General features: G+C 35.9%; 1 protein-coding gene across 2 annotated transcripts in view; it reads left to right on the top strand.

Annotated features, from left to right (window-relative positions):
- The first annotated feature begins 1,144 nt into the window (after positions 1-1,144).
- The window catches only part of LOC142635967 (exocyst complex component SEC6-like), a 30,539-nt gene continuing 3,703 nt past the window's right edge, over positions 1,145-27,980 (top strand). Inside the window, exons 1-19 of one of the 2 annotated variants that reach the window (XM_075810016.1) lie at positions 1,145-1,338; positions 3,842-3,880; positions 4,046-4,134; positions 4,261-4,351; positions 4,904-4,993; positions 5,100-5,179; positions 6,323-6,415; positions 7,989-8,015; positions 10,760-10,867; positions 11,066-11,201; positions 11,281-11,325; positions 12,214-12,269; positions 14,693-14,801; positions 15,451-15,591; positions 15,743-15,922; positions 23,768-23,851; positions 23,979-24,065; positions 25,188-25,232; positions 25,906-25,984. In XM_075810016.1, coding sequence (XP_075666131.1) covers positions 1,210-1,338; positions 3,842-3,880; positions 4,046-4,134; positions 4,261-4,351; positions 4,904-4,993; positions 5,100-5,179; positions 6,323-6,415; positions 7,989-8,015; positions 10,760-10,867; positions 11,066-11,201; positions 11,281-11,325; positions 12,214-12,269; positions 14,693-14,801; positions 15,451-15,591; positions 15,743-15,922; positions 23,768-23,851; positions 23,979-24,065; positions 25,188-25,232; positions 25,906-25,984 — 1,708 coding nt within the window. In that variant the 5' untranslated portion in view covers positions 1,145-1,209. The remainder of the gene's footprint in view (positions 1,339-3,841; positions 3,881-4,045; positions 4,135-4,260; positions 4,352-4,903; positions 4,994-5,099; positions 5,180-6,322; positions 6,416-7,988; positions 8,016-10,759; positions 10,868-11,065; positions 11,202-11,280; positions 11,326-12,213; positions 12,270-14,692; positions 14,802-15,450; positions 15,592-15,742; positions 15,923-23,767; positions 23,852-23,978; positions 24,066-25,187; positions 25,233-25,905; positions 25,985-27,980) is intronic. The other variant, XM_075810017.1, reaches the window with a different exon arrangement.

The raw sequence follows: 27,980 nt of genomic DNA on the forward strand, positions 1-27,980 counted from the left end.
TAATCGTGGTCATAGTCAGGATTAATCTATTGTTTACTTAAATTCTTTTAATATTGATATTTAGCATTTGACGAGTTCTAAGGATATTATATTTTTGTTGAACTATGTTATTTTATTTTTGTTAAACTTTTTTATTTTGAATTTGGGTTGAAGTGTATACACTTCTTTTGGAGTGTAAAGAATTTATTTCTAAATGAATGTTATATTTTTGTTGAACTATGTTATTTTGAATGTGAGTTGAATACTTGAAATGTATGCACTGTTTTTTGGGATAGAAAAAAAAAAATTTCTGGATGGATGTTATATTTAATATTATGCAGGTTGAAATGAGTTGTGTTACATTTGTGTCAACCCAACACGACTCGTTTATTAAGCGTGTCAAATAGGTTGAGTCATGTCAACTCGCCTTATTAACAGGTCAGGTTAGGGTTGAAAGATCATGACACGATTATTAAATGGGTTAGGTTAGGGTTGAGCCATTTAGTCGAATACCCCTACCTCAACACGACACGAACCCAACACGCTAACTCGAATTGACACCCAGTAGGTGTGGGGTCATGAAAAATTTAAGTGATAAATGATGAAAATTCAGCAAACCAAACATGGCCTAAACAAGAATTAGCAATGAAGAAGCAATAGTTTTTGTACTCTAAAAAAAAAAAAAAAGCAATAGTTTTTGTTTTTGTTTTTTGTTTTTCCTCCTGATGAAGCAATAAAGCAATAAAGTATCAAGCAATAGTTTTTGTTTTGGTTTTTTTGTTTTTGTTTTTCCTTCTGATAAAGCAATAGTTGATACTAGAAGAACAAATTAGCTCTTTGTTCTTTTGATAAAAAATTGCAATTTTTTTTGAGAAACTAAAAAATTAGAATTTAAATTAAAGCATAAGTTTTATTATATAAATATATGGCATGGTTTATTCCATTTATTTCTCACATTATATTACGTGTGTAATCTAAGTGACAACTCTATTTCAAAGTTTCAAAATGTATTAAAAAAAAAAAAATTCCACATTGAAATTCTGCTGACAAGATTTAAAAAAAAAAAAAAGTTTTATGATGTATTTAATATATTAATTCATATTTTTTCATTTTTACTATTTATTTTTTAAAATTGAAAACTTTTAAAATTAAGGTAGATTTTTAGAAATCCTTTATTTCCAACCTGATCGTGAACCGTATTACAGTTACTGCGTTGGTATAGGAAGAAAAATGATGGGGGAGGATCTGGGAGTGGAAGCGAAGGAATCGACAGTGCGCGAGGTCGCGAAGCTTCTGCCGCTGCCGGAGCTTCTTCACTCCATCGCATCCATAAAGGCCGATTACTTTACTCGCCAACAGGTCCTATTTCCAATTCTTAAAAAAAATTCAAATTTTTTTGCCTAATTTCTAGTTTTGATTCATCAAATTTTGACTAATTCTAGGGTTTCCTAGTTTTTTTTTTTTTGAAAAGCGTTGAAAATCTGTTTTGGCATGATGAATTGAATAGGTAAAGAGTAAATTCTCTAGTGATTTGATGAGTTCTGTATTTGATTGATATGTAGTGTTCTTTGTGTTGGTTAGCAAATTCTCTCATAGGAGAAGAGAAATCCATTTTCATTGGGACTTCTTTTATTTTTTATTTTTATCTGTTGATGATATATATCTTTGATCAAATTATCGGTCCGGGTGCAGTTCAGTGGTTCCCCTGGATTACTGGATACACAGCTCTGGCTAGTGTGGTCCTGAATTCGTGGTTTAATCCCCTAGGAATGGGTTCAAAGGGCCCTGCCTTAGTGTTACAGGGTCAAATTTTCTGCATGTGATGGCCCTAAGTACCTGACTTAGTCTTAGCCAACACCACACACACTGTAGGAACACTTAGAACAGATTTTATAGGACTCACACACAGCATACACTATGTTTACAGGGAACTAACCCCCAACCTTTATTACTCAATCTCAAGTACAAAGGAAACCCTTTTACAAGCCTGGAGAAATACACAGAATTTTCTCTAAGGCAAAATACACTCTGCTGTTGACACCCCCAACAACCTTAGGGTCATATACACATAAATAACTACTACGGTTGTTACTGCCTAGGTCTTGGACATTCTGCCACTTGTGGTCTGACTTAGGACACCTTTAACTGATGCTGTTTTGGCCTGCTCTTCACGTTTTTGGCCCTTACACAGCAGGTCTAATAATCAGGAAAGCTAGAAACTACTTGATAATTGCCCAATAACTGCTCCTGCACATTAGCACATTCATAGCCCATGTCTTAGTAGATCATTGGGCTTATGCCCATCACACAGCAGCCCACACAGCATATTTCCCATGTTTTGAGAGGCTTGGCCCATGCCCAAGTCTTCTCCCATCAGCAATATAGACCACACAACATATCCATATGCAGCACACCAAGTAACCGCCATTAGCCCACTAGCATCTGTCCATGCATCTACCAGCACCCACTTGCCTAATGCTTTACACACAGTATCTAATCATCATAGTAGCGCAACCCTACCTTGCACTCAAGCCACCAAGCCCATACACAAGCAACCAGCAACTAAGCCACCAATGCCATGCACCACCAAGTAGGGTCAGCACCACCTGCTTCTGCTCATCATCAAAACCAACAATGCCCACCATGGCCCTCCTCTGCCATGGCCTGGGGCATCATGTGGAGCTAGATGCCTCCACATGCCGCCCCTTCATCCTGCTCATCGATCCAAATTGAGTAGGGAGATTGGGCATGTCCTCCTCAAAGAGCCCTTAGGAGCATTACTAATTTGGCATGAGGAGCCATGAGTGCGTTGAGGAAACATGAAGTTGAGTGACTGGCCTAATGCTGCCCAAACACTCACATTCCTCATGCCATCATCAGCAACAAGTAAAGCTCCTAACACTTAAGCTGAGTTTGGATTCAGCTTATTGTGGCCACGTTTTGAGTTTTGCGTTTTGTAGCTTTTTTTTTTTTTTTTTTTTTTTTTCAACGCGCATGAACAGTAACCGGTACTGTTCATGCACGTTATTTCACTGTGCGGGAGACCATCTGCACTGTTCACGCACTGTAGCTGCACTGTTCACGCAATGTTTATGGGACCCACAAGCATTTTATTCAGAAAAAAATATTACAAATGGGTCCCACAGCACTATTCACACATTTAAAAATTATTTTGCTACAGTGTTTTCAGTTTTCAGTTTTCAGTTTTCAGTTTTCAGTTTTCAGCAATAAGCTCTATCCAAATGGACCCTTAGTGAGGTTCCACGACATCAAGAAAAAAAAAAAACTTTGATCAAGCGACAATCAAGAGGGTAAAGAGTGTTAATGTGAATGAAGAACTAGCTTCAAAATGGTTTCCTGCTCCCCTCATTCGGTAGTGCTAGTTTCTAGTAAAGTAGGATTTAATGAGAATGTTTGTTACTTTTTGCGAGCATGGAGATGTGGCCCGTATAATGAATGTCCGAATGCTTCTTTAATCAGACTTGTTCTGAAGATGGTAGTTGCTTTATATGTTAAGAATTTTAGGCCTATTAGTTTGGTGGGTAATGTTGCTACTTGCTAGTGTGCTTTGACTTGAATGACACTTTCTTGTTCTGCAAGAATAGGTGGAAGGTAAGGTTATGGGCTCAAAACTTATTGGGTGTGTATGTAACGTACCAATAATTTTTTTTTCTTTGGTTAATATTTGCAAATTACTTGCTGAAGTACCGGCTAATAAATTATGAAAAAGCGAGGCTTTGAAAAGTTGGTTAATTTATAATTGCTGTTAGAAAAAAGGCATTACATTGGCTTTTATTTCAATGAATTTATTTATAAACCTTTAGATGTCAACTCTGAATGTTGTTATTATTTTTATTGTCAGGCAAATGATGCACAACTTAGTACAATGGTTGCCGAGCAGGTTTATGCACAAATTCCAATCCTTTTCATGGGGAAAACTGCTGTCATAATTATTTTCAACCATTTTTTTTTCTCTTACCTTCTATTATGAGACATTTACTGAGTTGAGGGAGCTCAACAAGTCTCATATTTCATTGTGCTTACATGGTAATTCTTGACTCTGCAGGTTGAACAGGCACAAGCTGGGCTGGACTCTCTGTCCTTATCTGAGAAGACAATAGACCAGCTCCGTGAAAACTTTGTTTCTATTGAAAAGTACGTTGTTGATGAGATATACTGAGGGGGTTTTTCTAACATTATAAGGGGTTTAATTTGGTATCCTATTGATTGCAATATATGCGTATCTGATTTTGTGGTTAATATGACTGCCTTCTGCATCAGGCTTTGTCAAGAATGCCAAACATTAATTGAAAACCATGATCAAATAAAGCTCCTTAGCAATGCAAGGAACAACTTAAATACAACCTTGAAGGTGGGTGTGTTTGGCTGAGTTGAAAAATGCTCCTGAGTTGAATAAGTTTTTTATCACGACTAGTGTGTGTGTGTGTTATTTTATCCACAATTTGGACAACTGGAAATGGAGTTACATGGTTCCATTTTCAATTTTTCCCCTCTATCTTGGGGCTTGAGAAAAATCAGTGGTTCCAGTACCTCTTGTTGTGCTTCTGCACTGGGGTTCAAACTCCACCAGCCTTTCTTCCTATTTACATATAAAAAAAATGACCTCTATCTTATGAAAGCTGTTGCAGTGAGAATGCAGTTATACTAGTGTTAAAACTTACATACAACTAATCAGCAATCAAGTGGGGTTGGAATTGCCTGAAAATTTTTTATCTTGCCTAAAAGAAAATGAGAAACCCCTATCCAGTGGACCAGAAGGTCATTGGCTATTCATGTTGATTTTTTGTGAAGCATGCTTATTTTAAGTTTTAAATCTAGAGGCATGAATTAGAATCTAATGGTTTGTTGTTTCTTCTACTTTTCTGCGTGGTTGCTGTTAGCTCACTTCTTGATCTTTTGATAGGATGTCGAGGGCATGATGTCCATTTCTGTTGAAGCAGCTGAAGCAAGGGATTCTTTGAGTGATGATAAAGAACTTGTTAACACTTATGAGGTAATAGTTCTCTTCCCTACATACATACTATTACTTGGAAATAAATTCACATATATAGTGTACTCATAGTCGGGTCTTTGGATTTTTGTCCTTAAATTTGTCTTAGAGGTTAACAGCTCTTGATGGGAAGCGGAGGTTTGCATTAGCAGCTGCAGGATCTCACAAGGAAGAGGTTGGCAGACTAAGGTCTGTATTGTCTTGTAAAGTTTTATGTCACATTCTTCAGTGGTGCTAGCAGGGGCCAAGGGGAGCCATGGCATCCCGTTAGATTAGAAGCCCCCCGTTTTTGTCATTCCTTTTGAAAGAGGCTCCTCTATGCATCCCTCCTGCCCTTCCCTCAACTTCTCTTTATTTGTCATATTCACCCAACTACAAGGATACTTTTCTATAAGCTCACAATCCATACTAAGGTTTGGGGTGATTCTAATAAGCGAACAGTAACATAAAATCAAAAGTTTTAAACCTTGGTGATTTATTTTCATTTGTATTTCCTTCACATGTTAATATTGATAAATACAATTATATGGGATTATATGTCAAGCCAAAGTTGTTTTAACTTGTATAAGAATAAGAAAGAAACTGCTCCAGCAATCATCATTCGACATCAGCGGACAAAAAGTAAATTATACTTACTGGATCAATGACATTAAATGAAAAAAAAGAAAAGGAAATATGCTTTAGTATTAAGAATTAACTACTTTTACAAATTTTCTGACTAAAGAATACTCTCTAGCTTCTTCCCTTTTTGCATTTATAGTTCTTGTAGTGAGCCCAAAGCTAGTAACAATTATACATCAAAAAAGTATAAAAGAGCTGAATGCTAGTTAGCAGATCAGGGGTTAAAAAAGAACAAAGAAAAAAAATGTTAAGCTAATTCTAAGCTGTCGGTTCTTGCCAGTTTTCCAGAAAATCTTTTGGTGTTTTTCAATTCTAATACTATAGCCAATTTATAAGAGTTGGGAAAATTCTTGTGGCAATTGCTTTGTCTCTATATCCAAGCCACAAAATTTTTATGATTGTATCAACGAGCTTGACATTAAAGAGGCCATTGAGTGGCTAGCTTAATTTGGCGTTGCTGATGATTGGTGTTTTATAATTCTTGGTTCAAAGCAGCATTGATGATTTTATTTTAAGTTAATGCTCGAATTATCTGGCTTGATGCATACAACGTTAATTACTTTGAAAAGGTGAATTGAGATTTTTTTTGGCTGCAAGAACAACATAAGTGTGGAAAGTAGAAATTGGCTTTTAAGGATGATGATGATGATTATGACAATGATGCTTAGTGACTTCTTTCTCTCTCTCTCTCTCATATGGGCCATGAACCAGAGAATATTTTGAAGATGTAGATCAGACTTGGGAGACATTTGAGAAGACATTATGGGGTCATATTTCCAACTTCTATAAACTTTCTAAAGAAAGGTACATTTTTTTTGTTCCAATCTGGAAAAACTTGAAATTTGTGATTGCACTTTTTCCATATGAAATTCATTTTATCTCTTGCACCCAACTTTAATGAGGTTCTTTCTTAGAAAGATTTTGTACTTATTTGAGCTTTATAGATTGTGTATTACTTGCGATTTGATATAATATTTTGTGTTTGGTGGTTTGAACTGGCCTGAGATTTGGCTTTGATTCACTTTTTGGAAATGCTTATTGCTATTTACTTGCCTTCTAATTTATCTTACTTGCAAATGCCACAATGTAAAAATGTGCTTAGAAATCAGTATGATAAGCATGTTAGCTGCTGAGTCATCTCTATCTTTCTCTTTCTCTTCCATCATTGCCCCACCCAAAGAAGAAAAAAAGTAAAAATTGCATGTGGGGCCAAAGGTGGAAATATATATATATATATATATATATATATATATATTCTTTTACTGCATGAAGGTGGCATACATGTGATGTACAGGCAACTAATTCTTTTAGGGATACCATTGAGAATGACATTGCATTGATGCACCAAAATTAGGCCCAACGTAGTGAGAGATCTGTTTGATCCTGCAACTTTGTGCAGCAAGTAGCAGAATACTAAAGCTTATGTTTTAAGCTTTAAAAACGTGAAAGTTAATGGTGGTGATGCAGTTTTGGGTTGATATTCGATGCGGAGACTGCTTGGCTTTTTTAAAGATTATTTATCATTTTGTGATTTCATGTTTTTGTGGGCTAGATTTCTGAGCAGAAGAATATGCTTAGCTTAGATGAATTGCTTGCTTGTCAAGAAGATAGAATTTAACTGAAAATTGACTAGCATTTTGTATACTTCATGTACAACTGCTGCAGTCCCTCATGACACTTTTAATCTTTGTATTAACTAACTTAATTATCAAAAAAATAATTGTATTAACTAACTTATATAGACAACCATTTAATCATAAATAAAGATCTTGCTCACCATTTTGGGATGTCCCAAAGGAGTGTTCACTTCCAAAAAATAATTAAAACATTTTCAACTTCATCTGCCCATACTATCCATTATTCCGCAAAAAAAAAAAAATCAACGCATTTTAAAAGTCATGTTACCTTCAGGCGTTTTAGTAAGGTTATTATACTCTTTCTTCGTCATCAAACATTGTGTCATGTAAAACCAAACTTTTAAATTGGGATGGATTATTAAGCTTGTTAATGTTCTTTTGATCAAATGGCATTTCCTTTATAAAGAAGGGTTGATGGTTACGTCATATGTTAAATATCCTATAGGTTTGTGAATTTTAACTGTTTCATCATCTTTGTTAGATATTTTGCACCAGTATGACCAAAATCTTTTCTCAGAGTAGTGGTCCAAGCGAAATAGGCCTGCCTTCTAATAATTGCCTCCCCCCCCCCTCTCCCTCTCCTCTTGCTGGACTTTGAAGTGTCTCATTTTGTTATGGATTTTTTTCCATTCTTTTTGGTGCACATGCTTCAAAGTCATTATTGCTTAGGTATTTATGTAATTTGTTTTATGATTCTTCCGATGGTCATTTAATTGTTTTACATCTGTTCTGTTTTGCAGCCCACAAACTTTGGTTCGTGCTTTAAGGTATTTCTGTGATGAACATCCTTAGTCTTTGTCTTCTTATATACTATCTTTGAATTTTGTTTTAACTTGCTTTGTGTCTTTCTTCCTCTCATTCTTCCCAAACTAGTTTCGTGCTATGAAGCACGGGTGCGGGTGCGGGTGCGGGTGCGGGTGCGGGTGCGGGTACGGGTGCGGGACTCGGCAATTTTTGAAAAAAGTGGGTGCGGGTGCGGCGGGACTCGGCAATTAAAAAATTATTAAAAATATTTTTATTTATATTTTCTATATATTTTTACTATTAAAATATTCTTAAAAAACATATTACTAATTTACTATGCCTTGATTCACAAAAACAAAGAAAGAAAAAAGCAAGAAACACAAAACACAACACAAAACCAAAAAGAAAACACAAAAGAAGCAACAAATATACAAAATAAAATTAAGGAAGGATAGATTTAGGGTTTTTGGGTCTCATTTAGAGCCAATTTCGGCTGTTGCAGCATGATTCGAGGCCTATTTCGGCTTGTTTCGGCCGTTTCGGTCGCCGGCCGATACGGCCGAAACATCCCGATTCTGGCCGAATCGGCCCGAATCTGCTCGAATCGGCACCGTGTCGGCGCGAGTCGGCGGGAAAAATAAGATGCCACGTGGCCGGACGCCGCACCGACGCGCGAGCAGCGGCGTCTCTCGCGCGTCGGCGAGTCCCACCGCGTCGGACGCGGGTGCGGCACCTCCGGTGCCGCGTCCGTGCATCCCAGGTTTCGTGGGGGGTAGATTTGATATTACCAATGTTTTGTTCAAGCAAATGATGTATGTTTTTGAATTTATAGATAATAGATGTTTTTATTAAAAAAATAAAAATAATAAAACAAAGTTACATACCATTTGAAATTTTCTGTATCAATCCCCTTCAGAGAATGACGTGCATTTTGTTTTGGTTGGTAATTAAAAATTTGTAGAAAAATAATTCAAAGTTATTGACCAATTTAAAATTTATCAATCCTTTTGAGAGGATAACGCCTAGGATGCATGTATACTCCATTTTGGCTCATGTACCGGTATCCCATACGTATCATACTTTGATACATCTAAAATACGTACTCGTAGTCAGTTTTTTTTTTGAAAAAAAATGCCAATATGTTCAAGATATGCCCGTGATTCGGTTTGGATATTGTTGAAACCCAGCCCCTGATAGTGAGAGATAGCCCTAATTTGTAAGATTTTTTTATTTATATTTTTTCTATATTGGTTTCAATGTTGAACACTTATCTAGTTATCCTTTATTTACTCTTTTGGATCTTGGTTTATATTCTAAACATTATTTTATGGCCATGGATTTACTTTATTATCTATTATTGCTCTTAATTTTTTATTATAGGTAAAAATAATTTTATTGAAAACTATTGTTCTTAAATTGATATATGCTTAACATTATATGCATAATAAATGCTAAAAAATATTTAATAAGTAATTATTAATTATTACACGTATTCCCAACGTATCAAACCCTAGGTTTTTCAAGAAATGTTTTATCCCTGTACCTGTACCTGTGCCCATACATATTAGGATAATGCCCCCAAAACGACCAAAAAAAAAAAAAAAAAAAATCTGAAAGAGGAAAAAAAAACTCCAAAAACCCTACAAATGCCCTGTATATTCTGTACCACCAAAAAAACCCCTAAGTTTAATACGGACTATATGGAGAGAGGAATAACCAAACATTTAACAATATACTTTACTGTTATAGAGCTAAAATATAACTTATTGAGATCTGACTGGTTTTGAACCATAGGCACAAGTGACAAGTTTTGTTGCATATTTTGTTGATTCCCTCTCTTCTCGTATGTAACAATTGGAGGGTGTATTCTTAGGAGTAATTTGTCTATAAACCCATGTGCATAAGTATCTGTGTGTGTGTGAAATTGTGAATATTCTCTCTGTCCCATATTGTTGGTCTTGTTTGGAAAATCCAACTTTTTAAGGGAACATCATTTGATTTTGGATTGGTGTTGTATGTGCAAAAGAAATGGGGAATTAGTAGAACACCTCCTTATCCATTGCCCTCTTGCTTTTGATTTGTGGTCTATGATGTTTACTTCGTTTGGCATTCATTGGGTTATGCCGAAAACAATGGTGGAGCTATTGGCTTGTTGGCAAGGAAAGTTTGGGAGGCATTGGAATGCTGCTATTTGGATGGCTGTGCTCTATTGTTTGATGTGGTGCATTTGGCAGGAGAGGAATAACTAGCATTTTGAGGATTTATGGAGATCAATTTCTGATCTTAAACTCTTTTGGATTGGGTTGTGGTGTTAGGCTTTCGTTCTTTTTCTTCAGTCTATGGTTTCATGGACTTTTGTACTTTATGCACTTGAATGGTTTTTGTCCCTGATGTATACTTCCTATATACTCAGGTGACACCCTTCTTCTTTTTAATATATTTTTATTACTTATAAAAAAAATCATTTCATATGCACTTTCTTTTTTTAAATAAAAGGTACAAATTTACTAAAATAACCTCATTAATTTAAATACTAGTGAAAGAAGGATATTGACTTTTTAAATAAAATAAAATAGTAAGTTAGGAAATTTATTTATTGATTTTTGAAAGAGGACTACATTTTGGGATATAAGAAAGTGGAATAAAGGACTAAAGAACTTGGGGGACAGAGGGAGTTTTTATTTAGGGGGCGGAGGCCACTTTGGTTCATTTTCTTGTGCTAGTCTTGTAGTGTATTATATTTCTCTACTGTTTCTATCCCTTCTAGGGTTGTTGAAATGCAAGAAATCCTTGATCAACAAGTTGCTGAGGAAGCAGCTGAGGCCGAGGGAGTTGGTGCAATGGCTTCAGTTTCAAATCCTCGTAGAACTGCCAAGTAAATATTTTGAATTAATTTTCAATTTTAGTTACTTTCTTTCACCTTGAAGTTTGGTTATAATTTCAAGTCACGGTTCCTTATATTCATAATGTGTATAATCTTTCTCAGAAGCTTTCTTAAACTGTATATCACAACCTTATTTTTTAAGGTTACATAATGCACCATAGTTTTGTTACTTTTTCTTATTTCCTACAGGAAGTCGACCAATGTAACAACTTCAAAAAATCTATCACAGCAGAAATTGAATGTTCAGGGGAAAGGCTATAAGGATAAATGCTATGAGCAAATAAGGAAGACTGTTGAAGGACGATTTAACAAACTTCTGACAGAGGTATTCTTTTAATGGTTACTCTGTTGTATAACCATTGAGTGTTAAATATCTCTTATTCTAACAGTAATTTGTGCATCAGCTTGTTTTTGAGGACCTTAAAGCAGCTTTGGAAGAAGCTCGAACAGTAAGTACAACTTAAGTTTTCAATTTTATGTTTTTGTTGTGCTCTACTCCTTAGTGGAGGCTGACAAATTGCATTTTTTTTTTTGTGTATATATTTTATTTTGTTTTTTCCCCTTTAACAAATAACAATCCAAAGTACTACTATATGTACTATTGAGTGGACACATGACACACACATATACACATTATATGTATGTATGCATGTATGTATGTATGTATGTATGTATGTATGTATGTAAAGTTTTAAGTTAGTAATAAACTAAGTTATCTTACAAAGATATCATAATCTCTTATTGATAAGAACGCAAAACTTTTCATCCCTTAAAATAAATGATCATGTCCCATGATTTGGGCTAATACAAGTTGTATGTAATAAAAATAAATCAGAAGCAAATATCCTTAAATATCCTAAAGATAAAGTGGGCTGCTATATTACCATGTGAATAGTATAGCTATATATCCTCAAACATTATTCTTTATTTTAGGTTTTCAGATTGTGTCCTACATTATTTTTCCACATGTTGGCAGAGAACTCATACTCAAGTTTGTTTTCAATATCCAGCAGTCTATTGGAATTTTGAATAATCCTTTCCGTCCTTGCTTTCTTTGCCACCTTGCCCAATATAGAGTGATCTCCTTAACATCGATAAGTTGATAAGATTTTATGCATAAAAAACATGAGCTTGTGATATCTTCTTTAAATGAACAGTACACAATGAATAACAAATTAGCATATTAGGTAGCATACAACACAGGACTTTGCTCATTTCATGCTAGGTGGCATTATGAATAATTATACATTATTCATTTATCAAAAGGAGCTTGTAAAAAACCTGATTTAGATTTTTGTTTCATTGATAATGTTGGTTGTTTCTTTTTCAACATTCAGATTGGAGAAGAGCTCGGAGATATTTATGACTATGTTGCCCCTTGTTTCCCTCCAAGGTTTGCACTGTGTCAAATCTACCTCTTTTTTTCTTCTTTTTTCTTCTTTCTTCTTCTTCTTCTTCTTCTTCTTCTTCTTACTTTTTTGTTTCTTTCTCTTTAATTTGAGGTTTGTCCTTTTTTGATAAGTAATAAAGATTTATTGATATAAAAAAAAAAGAGACACCCAAGTACACAGGGAGTATACAGGGGTGTACATATCAAATACAAAAATTACATAGATCAAGTAAATCCAAAATTGAAGAAAAAAGTTGGTTTCTCCACATTGAGAACCAGTCCAATAACGTTATGAAAAATAGAAGCTTGAGGTCAGGTATAGAACGCTCATTGTCTTCAAAACACCTACTATTTCTTTCCTTCCAAACACATCACATCAAATAATGAGGAACAACCATCCATGTATCTCAATTACGATGATGACCAAATCAACCTTGCCAGAAAGCAAGAAGCTCAACAACAGACATTGGCATAACCCAACAAACTCCAATTAAACCAAAAACCATATCCCACAACTCCAGAGCTACCAGCCAACGAAGGAATAGATGGTCAAAGTTTCACTATTACACTTGCACATAAAACACCAATCCAAAATGCATACCTTTCTTTTCCTTACATTGTCAATTGTTAGACATTTTCCCAAGACAGCATTCCATACAAAGAAAGCCACTCTAGAAGGAATCTTCTGCTTCCAAATGCTTTTCCAAGGGAAAAACAGTTCACTATGGCCAACTAGGAGATGGTAGTACGCACTAACCATAAACCCCTTACCCTTACAAGGTAGCCAACATCTCTTATCCTCCCCAATCCCCCTTACAGGAGTGCTATAAATGGTATTTATGAAGCTCTAGAAAGCTTCCAATTCCCGATTATGTACATCCCTACAAAAATGTATCTCCCAATGAAGGACTCCATTGGTGTACCTCATTAGATCAACCACACTCGCCTCTTTGTTTTGACAAATCCTATATATTTCAGGATAGCAGTCTGCAAGAGAAGATGTTCCACACCATCGATCTACCCAAAACTGCACTTTTGATCCATCTCCAATTTCATACAAAATAAACCGAGATAAAGAGGGCCACCCCCTTCTAATATTTTTCCACAAACTCCATATGGACCAGAGAATGAACTAGAACACCAGCTACCACAATCTGAAAGCATTTTTGGCATTATGCTAGGTGGCCTTTGAGGTTTTTCCTTAAGATTATATTTTTGCCATATCCTTTTTTTACCCCTTAAGTATTCCCTTATGAGGTACTGTTGGATGTCTCAGTCTTTTTACCTAAATATGCTTGATTTTACATAGTATCCTTAGGCTTATTGTTACTTTCTACTAAAGGTTTTGTTAATTAGTGTGGATAGTAGTTGGATGCCAAACAATTGGCTGTCCTGTTTGTTGACCTGGTAGTGGATGGCTCAGCCCTCCAAATGTAATTCTGTTCTACTAGGAAGGCTTAAGAAAGCATTTTTGGGTTAATTTGAGTCTAAATCCCTCTTTTTCTGATCCAATATCCAAGTCTAAGCAAACTTTAATTTACAAGATTTTACCAATGGAGACCCAAGTCAAATTGTTTTCTATAATTCACCTTCAGTCAAGCACTACAGTTTGTTGCCTTGAACACTTAAAAGGCAACAGTCTGAAAATTTCTGGAGGAATATGGGAATGAGTGGTTCTACAGCTTGTTCCATCTTATCATTTCGCTTTCAGAAAAAGAAAAAGTGTCTTGACAGCCATATACCTTACATACAATCCAATACAACTGAGCGCAAATTCTAGTGGGTTGCAATGTAATAATTTAAGAGAAAAGATTGATTGTCTATGAAATAGTTTGTTACAGGAGAGCGATTAATGCACTGGTGAGAACAAGTGAGTTGTTTCAAGTTAAGAAAACAAAGACAGGTAGAGGAATATCTAAAATTGCATTAGTAGAAATCGAAAAAAAGCGATTCTAAAAAAATAATGTTGTAAAAAAGCACATGACAATTAAGGAGATAACAGAGAATTTGACTTCAAATAGAATAAGATGGTAGAAAATAATATGTGGCCAAACCTGACTAGTTGTTGACCCATAGCTGACCCCAAAATTTTGGGATTAAGGCTTAGTTGTTGAAGTATTGAAACAGTTTGCTAATTTATATTTGGCTACTTAGGCTTCTGGTAATTATATGGCTTATTTTGGTGCTGTATGTGTGTGCCAATGTTCAAAGCCCAGTCATCACTTTTGTGAGCAAGGTTCTAGTTTATTCGAAGGGTTACTGCAGCTAGCATTATTATTCTATATTTTGTGCGGTGTGTGTCCGAGCCACATGGATGAGTGCATCATCACATATGCCTGTACTTAAATTAAACTCAGGAATTATGTTGAGGGTTATATTCCATGTAAGTGTTTTATTTGTACTGATTCAGTCTACCATGCTGGCAGATATGAGATATTCCAACTCATGGTAAATCTGTATACTGAGAGGTTTATTCAGATGCTTAGATTGCTTGGTGACAGGGCAAATGAATTAACAAATATAGAGATTTTGAAGGTATTTTGCTCAAATCCTTATGAATTTCAAACAGGCATCTTATTTTTCAAATAGCCTTTGCAGAAGTAAACAGACCATGTGCTATGGCACATGGAACAACTTGGCTATTTGCAAGTTAACTGGGACCAAGGTTTGTCACTGTAGTTAGACTTGCACTTTGAATTTTGATGGAATCTAGTTTGGATAAATTTAATTTTTGTTGCCATTGTGAAGATATCATCATGGTAAAATAATTAGGCTAATAGAAGTGGATTTTGTTAGCAGTTTCTATGTTTATCAATTGATGAATGAGCATCTAAATTCATAAAAACTGTTGGTTAGTTGATGATATGCTCCACCCTGCTGTTGCTGATGCTGCTGACTGATGTAATTATTGGTCTCCAGAGGTCATTCATTTTGCTCTACAACTGGGTAATTACATTACTGGAGGACTGCCCTACTGCCTAATAATTACATCAGTCATGGCACTTTTCTTAGAAGCAACTTTAACTAGAGTACTTGGGGGTGGAAAAGCGGCTTAAGTATTTTTCTTATTGAAGGCTTTGAAGTATACTTTATTTCTGAATTTTTTAGGTATAATGTGTTTCATATTTCCATTTGAATTTCTTTTTCCTACTTTCTGTTCCTCTTTCTTATTGCCTACAACTAGGTAACTGGTTGGGTAGTTGAATATCAAGATAACCTGATAGGGCTTGGTGTTGATGACTCTTTGGCTCAAGTTTGTTCTGAGAGTGGTGCCATGGATCCCCTCATGAACTCATATGTAGAGAGAATGCAAGCTACAACAAGGGTAATTATTTATCTGCCTTATCAATCTATTGCAACTTATCATAAAAAAAGTCAATCTATTGCAAATCAGATTTGATAGTTTATGATATTACGCAAATTACCTCTCTACTTCTCCCATGTAACTATTGCTTTTTACTGGTTCTGTTTTCTAGAAATGGTACTTGAATATCTTGGAGGCTGATAAGGTGCAGCCACCAAAGAAAACCGAGGATGGAAAGCTGTACACACCAGCTGCAGTTGATTTATTTAGAATCCTAGGAGAGCAGGTGCAGATTGTTCGGGAAAATAGCACTGATGTCATGCTATACAGAATTGCCTTGGCAATTATTCAGGTGATTAAGACAATTTTTCATGGACATATTTGATATGTATTAATTTCTCAAAAATTAAATTATGTCTCAAAGTAAAAAAGAATTTTAGAATAGGTTCACATAATTCGTAATATAAAGTGTGCATGGAAAATTTTTTTTCTTCAACTTTCTGCACGTTTATGCTTTTCACATCCAGGACCATGCAGCAGTAATAACATGTTTGGACATACACTCACATTAATAAAGATTGTTTCCTATTAAAAAAAGGAGAGTGAATACTTCCTCAGGAAGTAATCTTGGCTATAAAAAATGTCAGCTCTGTATTCTTTGCTGAGGGGATGAAATGAATTGAAAGTTGAGCTTGTTGAGTTATTGCTTGGAATTGTCCTGCATCTCCTTCCTCTACCTTCCTAGCTAATCTTATCTCTAGTTGCTACTTTCAGCATTTGTGTCCTATTCTTTTCTAACCTGATTTCCAACAAAATCAGATTCGTTGCCTACTACATATCAAACCTAAAATTTTCCAACAATATCAGATTTTAACTTCAGCTGAAATTACATGCTAAGTTACTTCATTGTCCCAATGCTACTGAGTTGTGGTCTATGGTTTTTGTCTTGTTTGGCATCCATTGGATGATGCCGAGGACTGTAGTGGATCTAAATCTAGTAGCTTGTTGGCAATGAAAGTTTGGGCGTCATTGTAATGGTTTTATTTGGAAGGCTGTCCCTCATTGTTTTATGTGGTGTAGTTGGCGGAATAGGAATTGGAGTCTTGAAGATTTAGAGGAATTTACCGGATCTGAAATTGTTTTTCTCTAGAATGGATGTCAGCTGTAGGAAGTCACTCTTTATTTTTGGTTTGTGATTTGATAGATGTTTGAAATTTTATTGTTTTGACTGTATACTTGGGTGACTCTTTATTTAATTCAATAAAATTTCATTAATTATTAAAAAAAGAACAGCTACTTTTTTCAAAATCTGCAGAATTAGAGTTGGAATATAGTTCCATCTTGTTTGAAGTGGCAAATTAGGGAAAGATTAGGAGGACTTTGGGGGGCAAGAGCCATCTATGAAAAGAGTAAAATCTCATTGTGTTGGTTTTCTCTTCTATTTAAAGACATTGGATGGGAGCATATCTTCCAATGGCTCTCTCTTCTGTTTGATGTTAGTGGATGGCAGTAGAAAGAAGCAAAAAACAAAATTTAGGAATTTCAAAGAGAGTGATGGCATGAAATGAGAGAATTCTCAAATCTCAATTCTGATTCTAGAGGAAATTTTATTCAATGATAGACGGTTGTTGAGTTTACAATGTCCAACCTTGTTATGTATGCACCAAGGAGTTGGTTATATGCTGACCTCACGTGGACATCATCCCTAATAACAACCCGTTAACAGACTATAGCTAGCACATGAGCAAAAATAATTAATCACTTGTTAAAGTCATAAAAAACTATAGCTAGCACGTGTTAAACAGTTAATCACATGCTTAAAACTCGTAATTATAATCTGCATGTGTAGAAATAATTAGGGTTCGTTTGGTAATAGTATTTGGTGTTTTTGTTTTCAAAACAATTTGAAGAGAGTTTTCCAAATTGGGTTAAAAAACTGTATTGAAGTTACCAAAATGCTCATAATGTGTGTTTGGCATGAGTTTTTCACTCAAAATTGATCTTCATCTAATAAAAAACTATCACAACCCACAACAATTTTTTTTTTTAATAAGTAATAAGTTTAATTGATATCAAAAAGGGACACCTTAGTACATAGGAAGTGTACAAGGGGTCAATAAATCAAGTACAAAAATTACAAGAATGAAGGAAATCAATAAAAGAAGGGAATGATTGGTTTTGCAATGCAACCAACCAATCTAATAAAGTTCTAAAGAAAAATAACTTAAGGTCTGGAATGGATCTCTCAATATCTTCAAAACATCTACTATTTCTTTCCCTCCAAAGACACCACATTAAGCAATGAGGAGCAATTGACCATATATAACCATTTCAATGACGACCAAACCTACCTTGCCAACACGCTAGGAGCCCCAAAATAGATTGCGGCATAACTCAACTTACTCCAAATAAATCCAAGACCATAGACTACAAATCCATAGCAACGGAACAATGAAGAAAGAGATGGTCAACTGATTTACCATTACTCTTGTACATGTAGCACCAATCCAATGTCCAAACCTTCATTTTTTGTAAATTATCAATTGTCAAACATTTCCCTAATGCAGTAGTCCAAACAAAGAAAGCAACTCTGGAAGGAATCTTATGTTTCCAAATACTTTTCTAAGGAAAAAAGCACTTAGTAGAGCTCACTAAAATTCTATAATAATCATTAACCATGAACCCCTTATTTTTACTCGGTTTCCAACACATCTTATCCTCACCAAAAACCCTCTTCAATAACCGTATATTTTTTTCATGAAACCTGACAAAGCTACTAATTCCCGAGTATGCACACCCCTAAAGAAGCTTACATCCCAAAAGAGGATGCCATTGGTGGACTTCATAAGCTTAGTCACACTAGCCTCCTTATTCTTGCAAAATCTAAACAAGTTAGGATAGTTGATTGCAAGAGATGTCTCTACACACCATCGGTCTTGCCAAAACTTTACCCTAGACATGGTGTGAAAAAGAAGGCCATCCATGACTGATATTTTTCCTTAAACCAACACCATATGGACTATTAATAGATCTGGTACACCAGTCCCCCCATACACATCCGTATTTCACCTCTATCACTTGCCTCCAAAGGGCATCCTTCTCCATCCCAAATCTCCATAGCCACTTCACAAGCAAAGCTTCATTAAAAAGTCTTATCTTCCTTATCCCCAAGTCACTTGAAGAAATGGGAGAACAAACCGTAGCCCATTTAACCAAATGAAATTTAGGTTCATCACCAATGCCACTCCATAAGAAATTCTGCTGAAGTTTCTCCATTCGGTTAGCCACAATAGTAGGTGTAGGAAATAAAGATAGAAAATAAGTGGGTAAATTAGATAGAGTGCTTTTGATTAAAGTAACTCTACCTCCCTTGGATAAGTACAAGCATTTCCATCCTGCTAATCTCCTTTCCATTTTCTCCAGAATTAGGTTCCATATAGTCTTATCCTTGAATTTAGCACCCAAAGGAAGACCTAAATATTTCATTGGAAGAGTACCCGGCTTACAGCCAAGCACATTCAATAGTAAGTCTATATTATGTACCACTCCAATGGGAATCAATTTTGATTTGTCCAGATTTATCTTTAAACTAGAAACCGCCTCAAACCAAATAAGAATCATACGGAGAATCAAAATTTGATCTAGGTTAGCATTACAAAAAATTAGAGTGTCATCTGCAAAGAGGAGACACACCACCAAGGATCTTCCTTCTAAGTTACCCACGCTAAAGCTTGACATGTGTCCTTCATGGACAGTTTGATCCATCATTCTTCCAAGGGCTTCCATAACTAAAACAAACAACAAAGGAGACAATGGATCACCTTGTCTCAACCCTTTGGAGCTCTCAAAAAACCCACAAGGAGAGCCATTAATCAGAATAGAGAAATGAACTGTAGATAGACAGAAGAAAATCCACTGCCTCCACTTAGCAGAGAACTTACTCCGTTCTAGCAACTGCAAAATAAAACCCTTGTTTACATGATCAAATTCCTTCTCAACATCTAGTTTGCAAAGCAGCCCCAACATACCAGCCTTCAATCTACTGTTAAAGCATTCATTAGCAATAAGAACAAGGTTGAGGATCAATCTATTCCTCATTCTGAGATGCTGAAATTATATCTTCCATAACTGTGCGAAGTCGGGTGGCCAACACTTTAGCAATAATACCCCCCCCCCCCAAACCAAGACTAATGGGGCGAAAATCCCTAATCTCACTTGCTGCATTTTTTTTTTTTTTTTTTTAGGGATGAGAGTAATGAAAGTTGCATTTAAACTTTTCTCAAATTGACCTTCAACAAAAAAAAAAAAAAATGATGAAATAAGGCCATGAAACCATTTGGTCTTGGAGATTTATCACCATTAAAATTCTGTATGACATCGAAAATTTCTGCCTCTTCAAAAGGTCTCTAACCAATCCGCATTATTGCCAGATATGATTGGAAAAACCAACACATTTGGAAATGGTCTATCAACTTGCTGATCAGAGTATCAATTCATGAAAAATTGAGTAATACAATCTGCAATCTTACCTAGATTGGATGACAAGTTGCCATTAACCATAAGGCTTTCAATACCGTTATTTCTTCTATTAGAATTAGCCATTCAATAAAAAGAATCTGGTATTGGCATCCCCTTACTTCAAGTGTACCACCCTAGACATTTGCCTCCAACAAATCTCTACTAAAAGAGTCAATTTTCAATATCCATATGAAGATTAACTTATTCTAACTTTTCCTCAGTTGTTAATCTATGAGTCTCCTCTTTAGCATCCAAAACATTCAACTTGCTCCAAAGCTGCTGTTTCTTATATGTGACATTGCCAAACTCCGTTTCATTCCACTTTTTTAGATTCAATTTCAAGGCTGCCAATTTCTTAGCTAGTATGAAACAAGGATTTCCTTGGAGTAAATAGGATGCCCACCAAGCCTTCACTTTGTCAAAAAATTTTTTCACCCTCGATCACATATTTTCAAAACGAAAAGGAGTTCTACCTCTTCGCTGACTCCCACCCTTCAACAAAATTGGAAAGTGATCTGAAAGTACTCTAGACATCTTTTTCTGGAAAAACTGTGTGAAGTGATCTACCAAGAGTGGAGAGAAAAGAAACTGATCTAGTCGAGAAGTTGAGGCTGAATTGGACCAAGTGTAAAGGCCCCTTTCTATAGGAATATCCATCAGCCAATGAAGAGAGATAAAGTCAGAAAAACCATACATAGCCCAAGTATAACTTGAAGCCCTTAGTCTCTCTGATGGGAAGTGGATTATATTAAAGTCATCTCCTAGACACCATGGCAAATCCCACCAACTGATTTTCCCGGTTAGTTCCTCCCACATTTTCCTATGCCTTTTGTTCAAATTTGGCCCATATACACCAGTAAAAGCCCACTCAAATTGGTCACCAATATTACAAAATTTGCATGAAACTGAAAAATGCCCCACTGCTTCCTCCACCTTTTCCACAGCCCATCTATCCCACATCAATAAAATACAACCAGAAGCACCTTCAAAACCCAGGTACGACCAATCTACATATGGACAACTCCATATACTTCAAACAATTCCTCTAGTAATCCTCTCAAGTTTGGTCTCCTGCAAACACACAATATCAGCCCTCCAGGTACGCAACAAATTACGAATCTGAAGCATCTTTTCAACTTCATTCAACCTTCTGACATTCCAGGAAAGTAACTTTAAATTCATTGAGAAAGAAAAAGTGCCCAATCCCTACTATTACCACTACGCCTAGCAGAGGTAGATTAATAGAAATGAACAATCCCTTCAACTCTCTTAAACCTTTCACCCCCGAATCACGTGCTTTCTTGTTCAAAGCAGCCCTCTGTTTTAATTCAGCCTCAACAGCCAATACAAATTCTGTTGCTTGATTTTCCAAACCTTCTAGGGACATGCCCAGGAAGATGTCAAAGTTGTTGAATCTACTTTGAAACCACTCAGGAGTAAGTTTCTTGCCTCACTGAACTATCCACACCCACAAAACTCTCCACACCCACAACTTCCTGTTCTTCCATGGCCAAGGGTAGAGAAAAAGCAAGTGGTTCACTAGCTAGAGGCAGATCAGCATCCTCCGAATAGGTGTCCGAAACCCAATCCTCCACAAGTTCTTCAACCTCTTTGAAATGAGCCGATGACACATCCATAAAGTCTGAAGACTTCATTGGAACTAAGGCCAACTGGTTTTGCTCTTCCAACACCTTGGTGGCTTCACCTTGTGGCAAAGAGATTTGAATCGGAACCGCAACCCTCCTTTCGTCACGCAATTCAAGCATTCACTGCTCCAAATTCCCCCATTTCTTGATTACATTGCCGGAATGCTCCTGAAGTATCAGTCGGGGGTCTCGCTGTAGGCTCTCTTCACCTCTGAGGTACATGCCGACTCATTCTTGGCCTCATCGGAGCCGAGAATCATAGCAACAACTACATTGGAGACATTAATCGACTTGGGCAGTGCCGATAACTCATTCCTGACCTCATTGGCCTCATTGGAGCCGAGAATCTCAGCAGCGGCTACATTGGAGACCTTATTCAACTTGGTCAGCAACGTTATCGGCACTGCATCCACTACATTGGAGCTCAAATTATCTATTGCATGGATTACCGAGACCAATGGCAGAGAGGATGACTGCCCTGGAAGAAATCGTTGGGTCTCGTGAATCAGAAAAGGCAAGGAGGTAAGTTCTTTTGATTTGGGCCGCCATACCAGGATCGGCTTGGGCTTAAAATTATTAAGAAGAGTTGGGTTGAGAGGTTTGGCTTTAGAGGGAGCTGTTTTAAAAATGAAATTCACTGTGAAAGACCAATCCAGATCTGATGCAAACTCAGATTTGGAACTAATGGTAACCCAAATCTCACATCCTTTGTTGCTTTTTCCTGCTGAATTTCTGGCTTGCCAAACAGTATTTGAAAGAAAAGAAATTGAAGGCCACAATGCACACCAACTACCAGATCTTATTCTAGGAAGCAGTGAAATGAAACACCCCCTCTCTCTTTAATACCATTATAGCCAATTGGCTATTACCACCATCTATCAAAAGCAAGCAAGCCCTCCCTTTTACCCCTTCCAACCAAAACCAAATCTGTGCAAAACTCATTGACTCCGATGAAATCTGAACCAGAACCAGGCAGGTCTATATATATATATATATGTATATATATTAAAAGAATAGAACCAGGTGGATATAAGGAACAAGGAGAAGGAAGCAAACTTCAATTATTGTTATTGTTTTCGTATTTGTAAGTATGTCCTCTGATTTCTCTGTTCATTTTCATAAATTCATTTTGCTATTGTACTCAAACTTGTGCATAGGAACTAATGGCTTGAATATTGGCCAATAAACTCCCAGCTAATGGTAGCTGTAAATCATTAGTGGCCAAGCAGTGGTGAGACAGAGAAAAGTGAGAGTCTGTGGTTCTGGTTGAGAGAAAGGGGTGGGGGGGGAGTGAGAGTGAGAGTCATGAACAGGGAGAGAGATAGTAGTGTGTAAGAAAAATTATAATTTTAATGAATAGTAACTCTAAAAACTCTATTTAAGGTTCTCTTTCCAAATATAGTTTTTAAGAGTGGGACCCATGGTTTTCAGGATTTGAATACTTGAAAAATGTTGAGTTAAGCTTACAAAGTGGGACCTTAGTCACATGTTCTTAAAGAGCGTCCATTGCCATGTTCATTTCTCAGCCATGTCATCATCCCATGTGGAATAGTAGCCTGACTCATCATACCCATGTAGATTATTTGGCCATGCCACATCATCATGCCCTAGATCACAGGCCTTCCAATTTGTATGATTTCATAGATTCATTGTATTCATGATCTTTGTAGAGGAAGTCTTTGGTGTACTGTATACAGCCAATATAGATTTCTTGTTCCCTATTTACTTGTACAATTTTTCATCAATAAAATTTCATATTAAAAAAAAAAGTTAATTTTTTCATATATGAATGTATCTGATGGCTTCACTTGATGGAGATATTAACAAATGATTTTTCTTTGGTTTCTCTTGATGATAATATCTTTCTTACAATCTTATGTAGTTCTTTACTATGTGTGGCGGGTTAATTGATCAGTAATATTGCTAAAAGTCATTATTAAATAATTAAGAGCTTTGATTTTGTTTTTTTTTTTTTTTAAATTATTTATTTATTTTCCCTGCATGTTTGGACCTCGTGGTTTGTCTTGCTTCAGGTGATGATTGATTTTCAAGCAGCTGAGAGGCAGAGACTTGAAGAACCTGCTGCTGAAATTGGTCTGGAGCCTTTGTGTGCAATGGTTTGTGAGTTATTTGATCATTTACCCAGGGACAATCTTTGGCGCTTGCATTGAAATAGCTTTTTATATGTTTCTCTGTTGACATTTTGTACATTTTAACAAAAACTCCTGTTGTCATTGTGTACAGGTTAACAACAATCTGCGCTGCTATGATCTTGCAATGGAGCTAAGTAATAGCACCATGGAAGCTCTTCCACAAAACTATGCTGAGCAGGTTATATTATTATCAATCTGAGTTCTTTTCTCTTTTTTTTTTTTTTTTTTTTTTGGGATAAATAACGTAAGAACTTTTATTAAAAATTAGCCAACCTAAGTACAGTGGAAATGTGCAGTGGCAAAAAATTAAGAACCCAGATTACATTGATCAACTAGAATAGGGAGGGACAAACAAGAACATGATGGCAAGAACAAACTCCATTCAAGGAGTGTACTGAAGAAAAGGACTTTAAGTCGAGGATAGAGATAGAGAAGAGACATTGCCAACTACATTTGACCACTCTCACAAATTTATATGGATTTATGCTCAGAATTAGATGAGTAGTGCCATTGAAAGTACAGTTGTTTCTCTGTCCAAATTGTTCACATAAGGCAGAATGGGGTGATGCTCTAAATTGGGCCATTTCTATTTCTTATAAAAAAAAATTAAGGAAAAAAAAGGGTTTTGAATCTTTAGCACAATCCATAACTCAGAATAGATCCAAAATTGAATTATTGCAGAGATGTATCTAGGGAATAGTCGCTGCAAAGCGAATTCCCCCTAGATACACATGTCGTGATATTTTATTTCACAATTGAATCAATTTAAAAAATACCTAAAGTTAAGGATTTATCAATAGGTAATGTTGCTCCAATACCCAACCAAAGGGCTACTGCGATACCAATCTAAAAGATGGTTTTTGCTACTGGACGACGAACACACATTCCTTGCCAACAAAAAAATCAACAATTTTTTGTAATATGTAAGAATTTTTATTTAAAAAATGCAACAAAGGGAACAATCCTAACATTGGGGCATAACAAAAGGTACACCAATAAACATTTAAAATCCATCTACATAATCAAATTTGATAAGGAATGACAACTAGTCTATTTTACAGTAGCTAGTGTTTCCTATCAAAAAAGAATGACAGCTAGTGTATTTATTTATTTATTTATTTCTTTTATTTTTGTAGTTGACTTGAGCTCCTGTATAAAGATCTTCAATTCCCCCCCCCCCCCCCGTGCGCGCGCGCGCGCTTGACTTTCTTGTTTGGCCTTTCTTATCTTTTTGTATTGATGTAATTTTTAAATGTTATTGTAAAATAATTGCAAAGCCTTTTTCCTTTTTCATATATAGGTTAATTTTGAAGACACCTGCAAGGGTTTCCTAGAGTTTGCAAAGGTATGATCACATTTGAAGGTTTTTATTATATATTTTTTGGTGTATTTTCCTTCTAATATCGCATGGAGCATGCCCTACATAGTATATCTTTGTAATTCTATTACTGCATGATATATTTAAATGCTTTACCATTAGACTTCCATGTGAAATGTACTTAATCATAAAGCTTAAAATTTATGTTATCTCTTACAATATATCTTATCTCATATGGTTGGGAATTACACCACTTTCCACTCTTTTCTCAAACAAGATGATAATGCACCTATATGTGTGTGTGTGTGTGTGTGTGTGTGTGTGTTTGGGGGGGGGGGTGTTGAACCAATGCTGCCCTGTGGACTTGAGCTGAATAGGAATAACCGAAAAGATATTCCCGAGGTAAAGATCTATAGCTATAGGCAATTGCACATCAAACCTAATTCTGTGATAAGGTACTTAATCACATAAGCTCACATGACATGTGCCATGGCCTTGTACTTGGCCACCAGACTAGATTTGAAATGCAACCATAATTGTTTTGTAGTGAATATTTTACAAAATTTTGTATTTTTTCATGCTCCATAAAGTTGTTATATGTGCTATTCATAATATACTAGCATACATTGTATATCCTGATGGCTTAATGTGTTTGAAATAGATCTTCAGAACTAATATTTAAATTCTGCGTTGATGATAGGAAGCTGTCCAGCAAACAGTTAGTGTAATATTTGAAGATCCAGGAGTGCAGGAGTTACTTGTAAACCTTTATCAGAAAGGTAAATTATTTTTACTATTTGTGGTTCCTATTTTACCATATCTGAAGATCCAGGAGTGCTGGACTTGCTATTAAGCTTTATTTAGAAAGGTCAAGTAGTTTTTACCATTACTTGTCTGTTATACAATGGAGATCAGCTTTGTTTGATATTTTCCACATGTTCATTGTCCTAATGATGATAGGGCTAGATGAGGGTTTTGGGAGCAATTGGCTGGGGTATGTTCATGGTAGATCACTCTCCAATTATTTTGGATGTGTTTTTTTTGGGTGGGGGGGAAGGGTGGTGGGTGGTATGCATCAAGGGAAAGGCCTTTTAGGTTCCAAACCATGTGACTCAATTCAGAAGGACTTTTGGATAGTGCGTAACAATGGTTTGGTTTTTAGTTTCAAAAGGATTCCATTTCTGTTTTAGGTGGGGCTGAAGCTACATCTTAAAAGGTGGAATAAAGGAGGTCGTGTATTGATGTGCTTGTTAAGAAATGTGCCCCTGTAGAGGTGATTAGACACTTGGGTATCATGAGCTAGTCAGGAAGAGACCTCAATTGGGTTAGTTTACTTACCCACTTTATGTTGGAGAATCTCAAAAATGGCTTTTTTTTTTTGTTGAACAGATAAAGGGATAAGGTGATGTATCATTCCGAGAATCGGGAGATGACTTGCTCTCAATTTTCTTCAAGAGGTTTGGGCATTGAGGGAAAAATATGGGGAGGATTGCTGTAAGTGGTAAACTGTTGAGGTTAGGGATGCACTAAAACAAATAAAAAAAATGAAGAAAATAAGTTAAGGGAACACATTGACTGAAATTTAAACAAAATATTAGATTGGTTTAGGGAAAGTTCCACTTTTTATCAGGTTTAATCTTAGGGATGGCAATAATTCTGTTTTTACCCAACTTATGATTTATGTTGTGGAGAAGATCTTAGAAACTCTTATTTCTGGGATTGTTAGAAATTACAATAGACAGACAATTGAGATGTAACCATAGCATGTCATATGCGTTGTTCTAATGATGATTCACATTGGAATCCAGCATATTCATGGGCATTATTGGATTGCATTCTTGAATATGTTCAACATCTCTTTGATTTGTTTTACGTGGCTGAGTTAATTGGAGTGGGGACGAATCAGATAGAATGCTACTATTAAGTGTTAACACAATCAGCTGGGGCCATGCCCCATGAAGTGGAGGTTACTAGTTCAAAAAAAAAAAAAAGGAAAAAGAAAAAGAAGAGGGGCAGCTTAATTGTCCCTGGAACTCCATTTGGAAGGCAAAAGCCTGCAAAAGGTGGCTCTTTTAGTTTGGACAGCAACACATGGTAAAATATTGACAGTCGATAATCTCAGGAAGAATAGCAAGATTATAATTGACTAGTGCTGCTTGTGTAAAATGAGGGGACACAGTGAACCACTTTGTTCTATGGTCATAAGTATTCTCTTTGTTTGGGATTTGTAGAGTTGTTATTACAAACACAGTGGTTGGGTAATTGGAATGTTAGTATGTATCAGAGTAGCATCATTTTGGATTTCTATACCTCTATGCCTTATGTAAAGTATTTGGAGGGAGAGCAAGGTTAGGACCTTTGATGGGACTAGATATGACCAATATTTTAACTCAATACATCTGAGGTGGTTTTTCGATTCAATGAGGACAATTGAGAGATCTTGTTCTTCGTCTTTCTTGGAATTTTAAATCCTTTAAATTTTAGATCTTTAGTCTTTTACTTTTGTGTTTTCTCTTTATACCTCCCATATTTAACCTCCAATTTTTATTCTGAATTGAATTTAGTCTGAACCATTTAAAACACCGGTAGGACAAAAGCAATGAGTTGCTACAGTTCACATGACCTGGCTTTTTTTTTTGTTGGGTACAGATCATTAAAACATCTCATAATAAGTGATTGGGATTTGATACCTAAATGGTGGAATTATGCTATCTTTGCATGTTTGTCAAACTTTAGCTTTTTTATACTCTTATTTGATAGAGGCTAATAGCCTAA

This window comes from Castanea sativa, chromosome 5 (genome assembly GCF_040712315.1).
Source record: "Castanea sativa cultivar Marrone di Chiusa Pesio chromosome 5, ASM4071231v1".
NCBI lineage: Eukaryota > Viridiplantae > Streptophyta > Magnoliopsida > Fagales > Fagaceae > Castanea > Castanea sativa.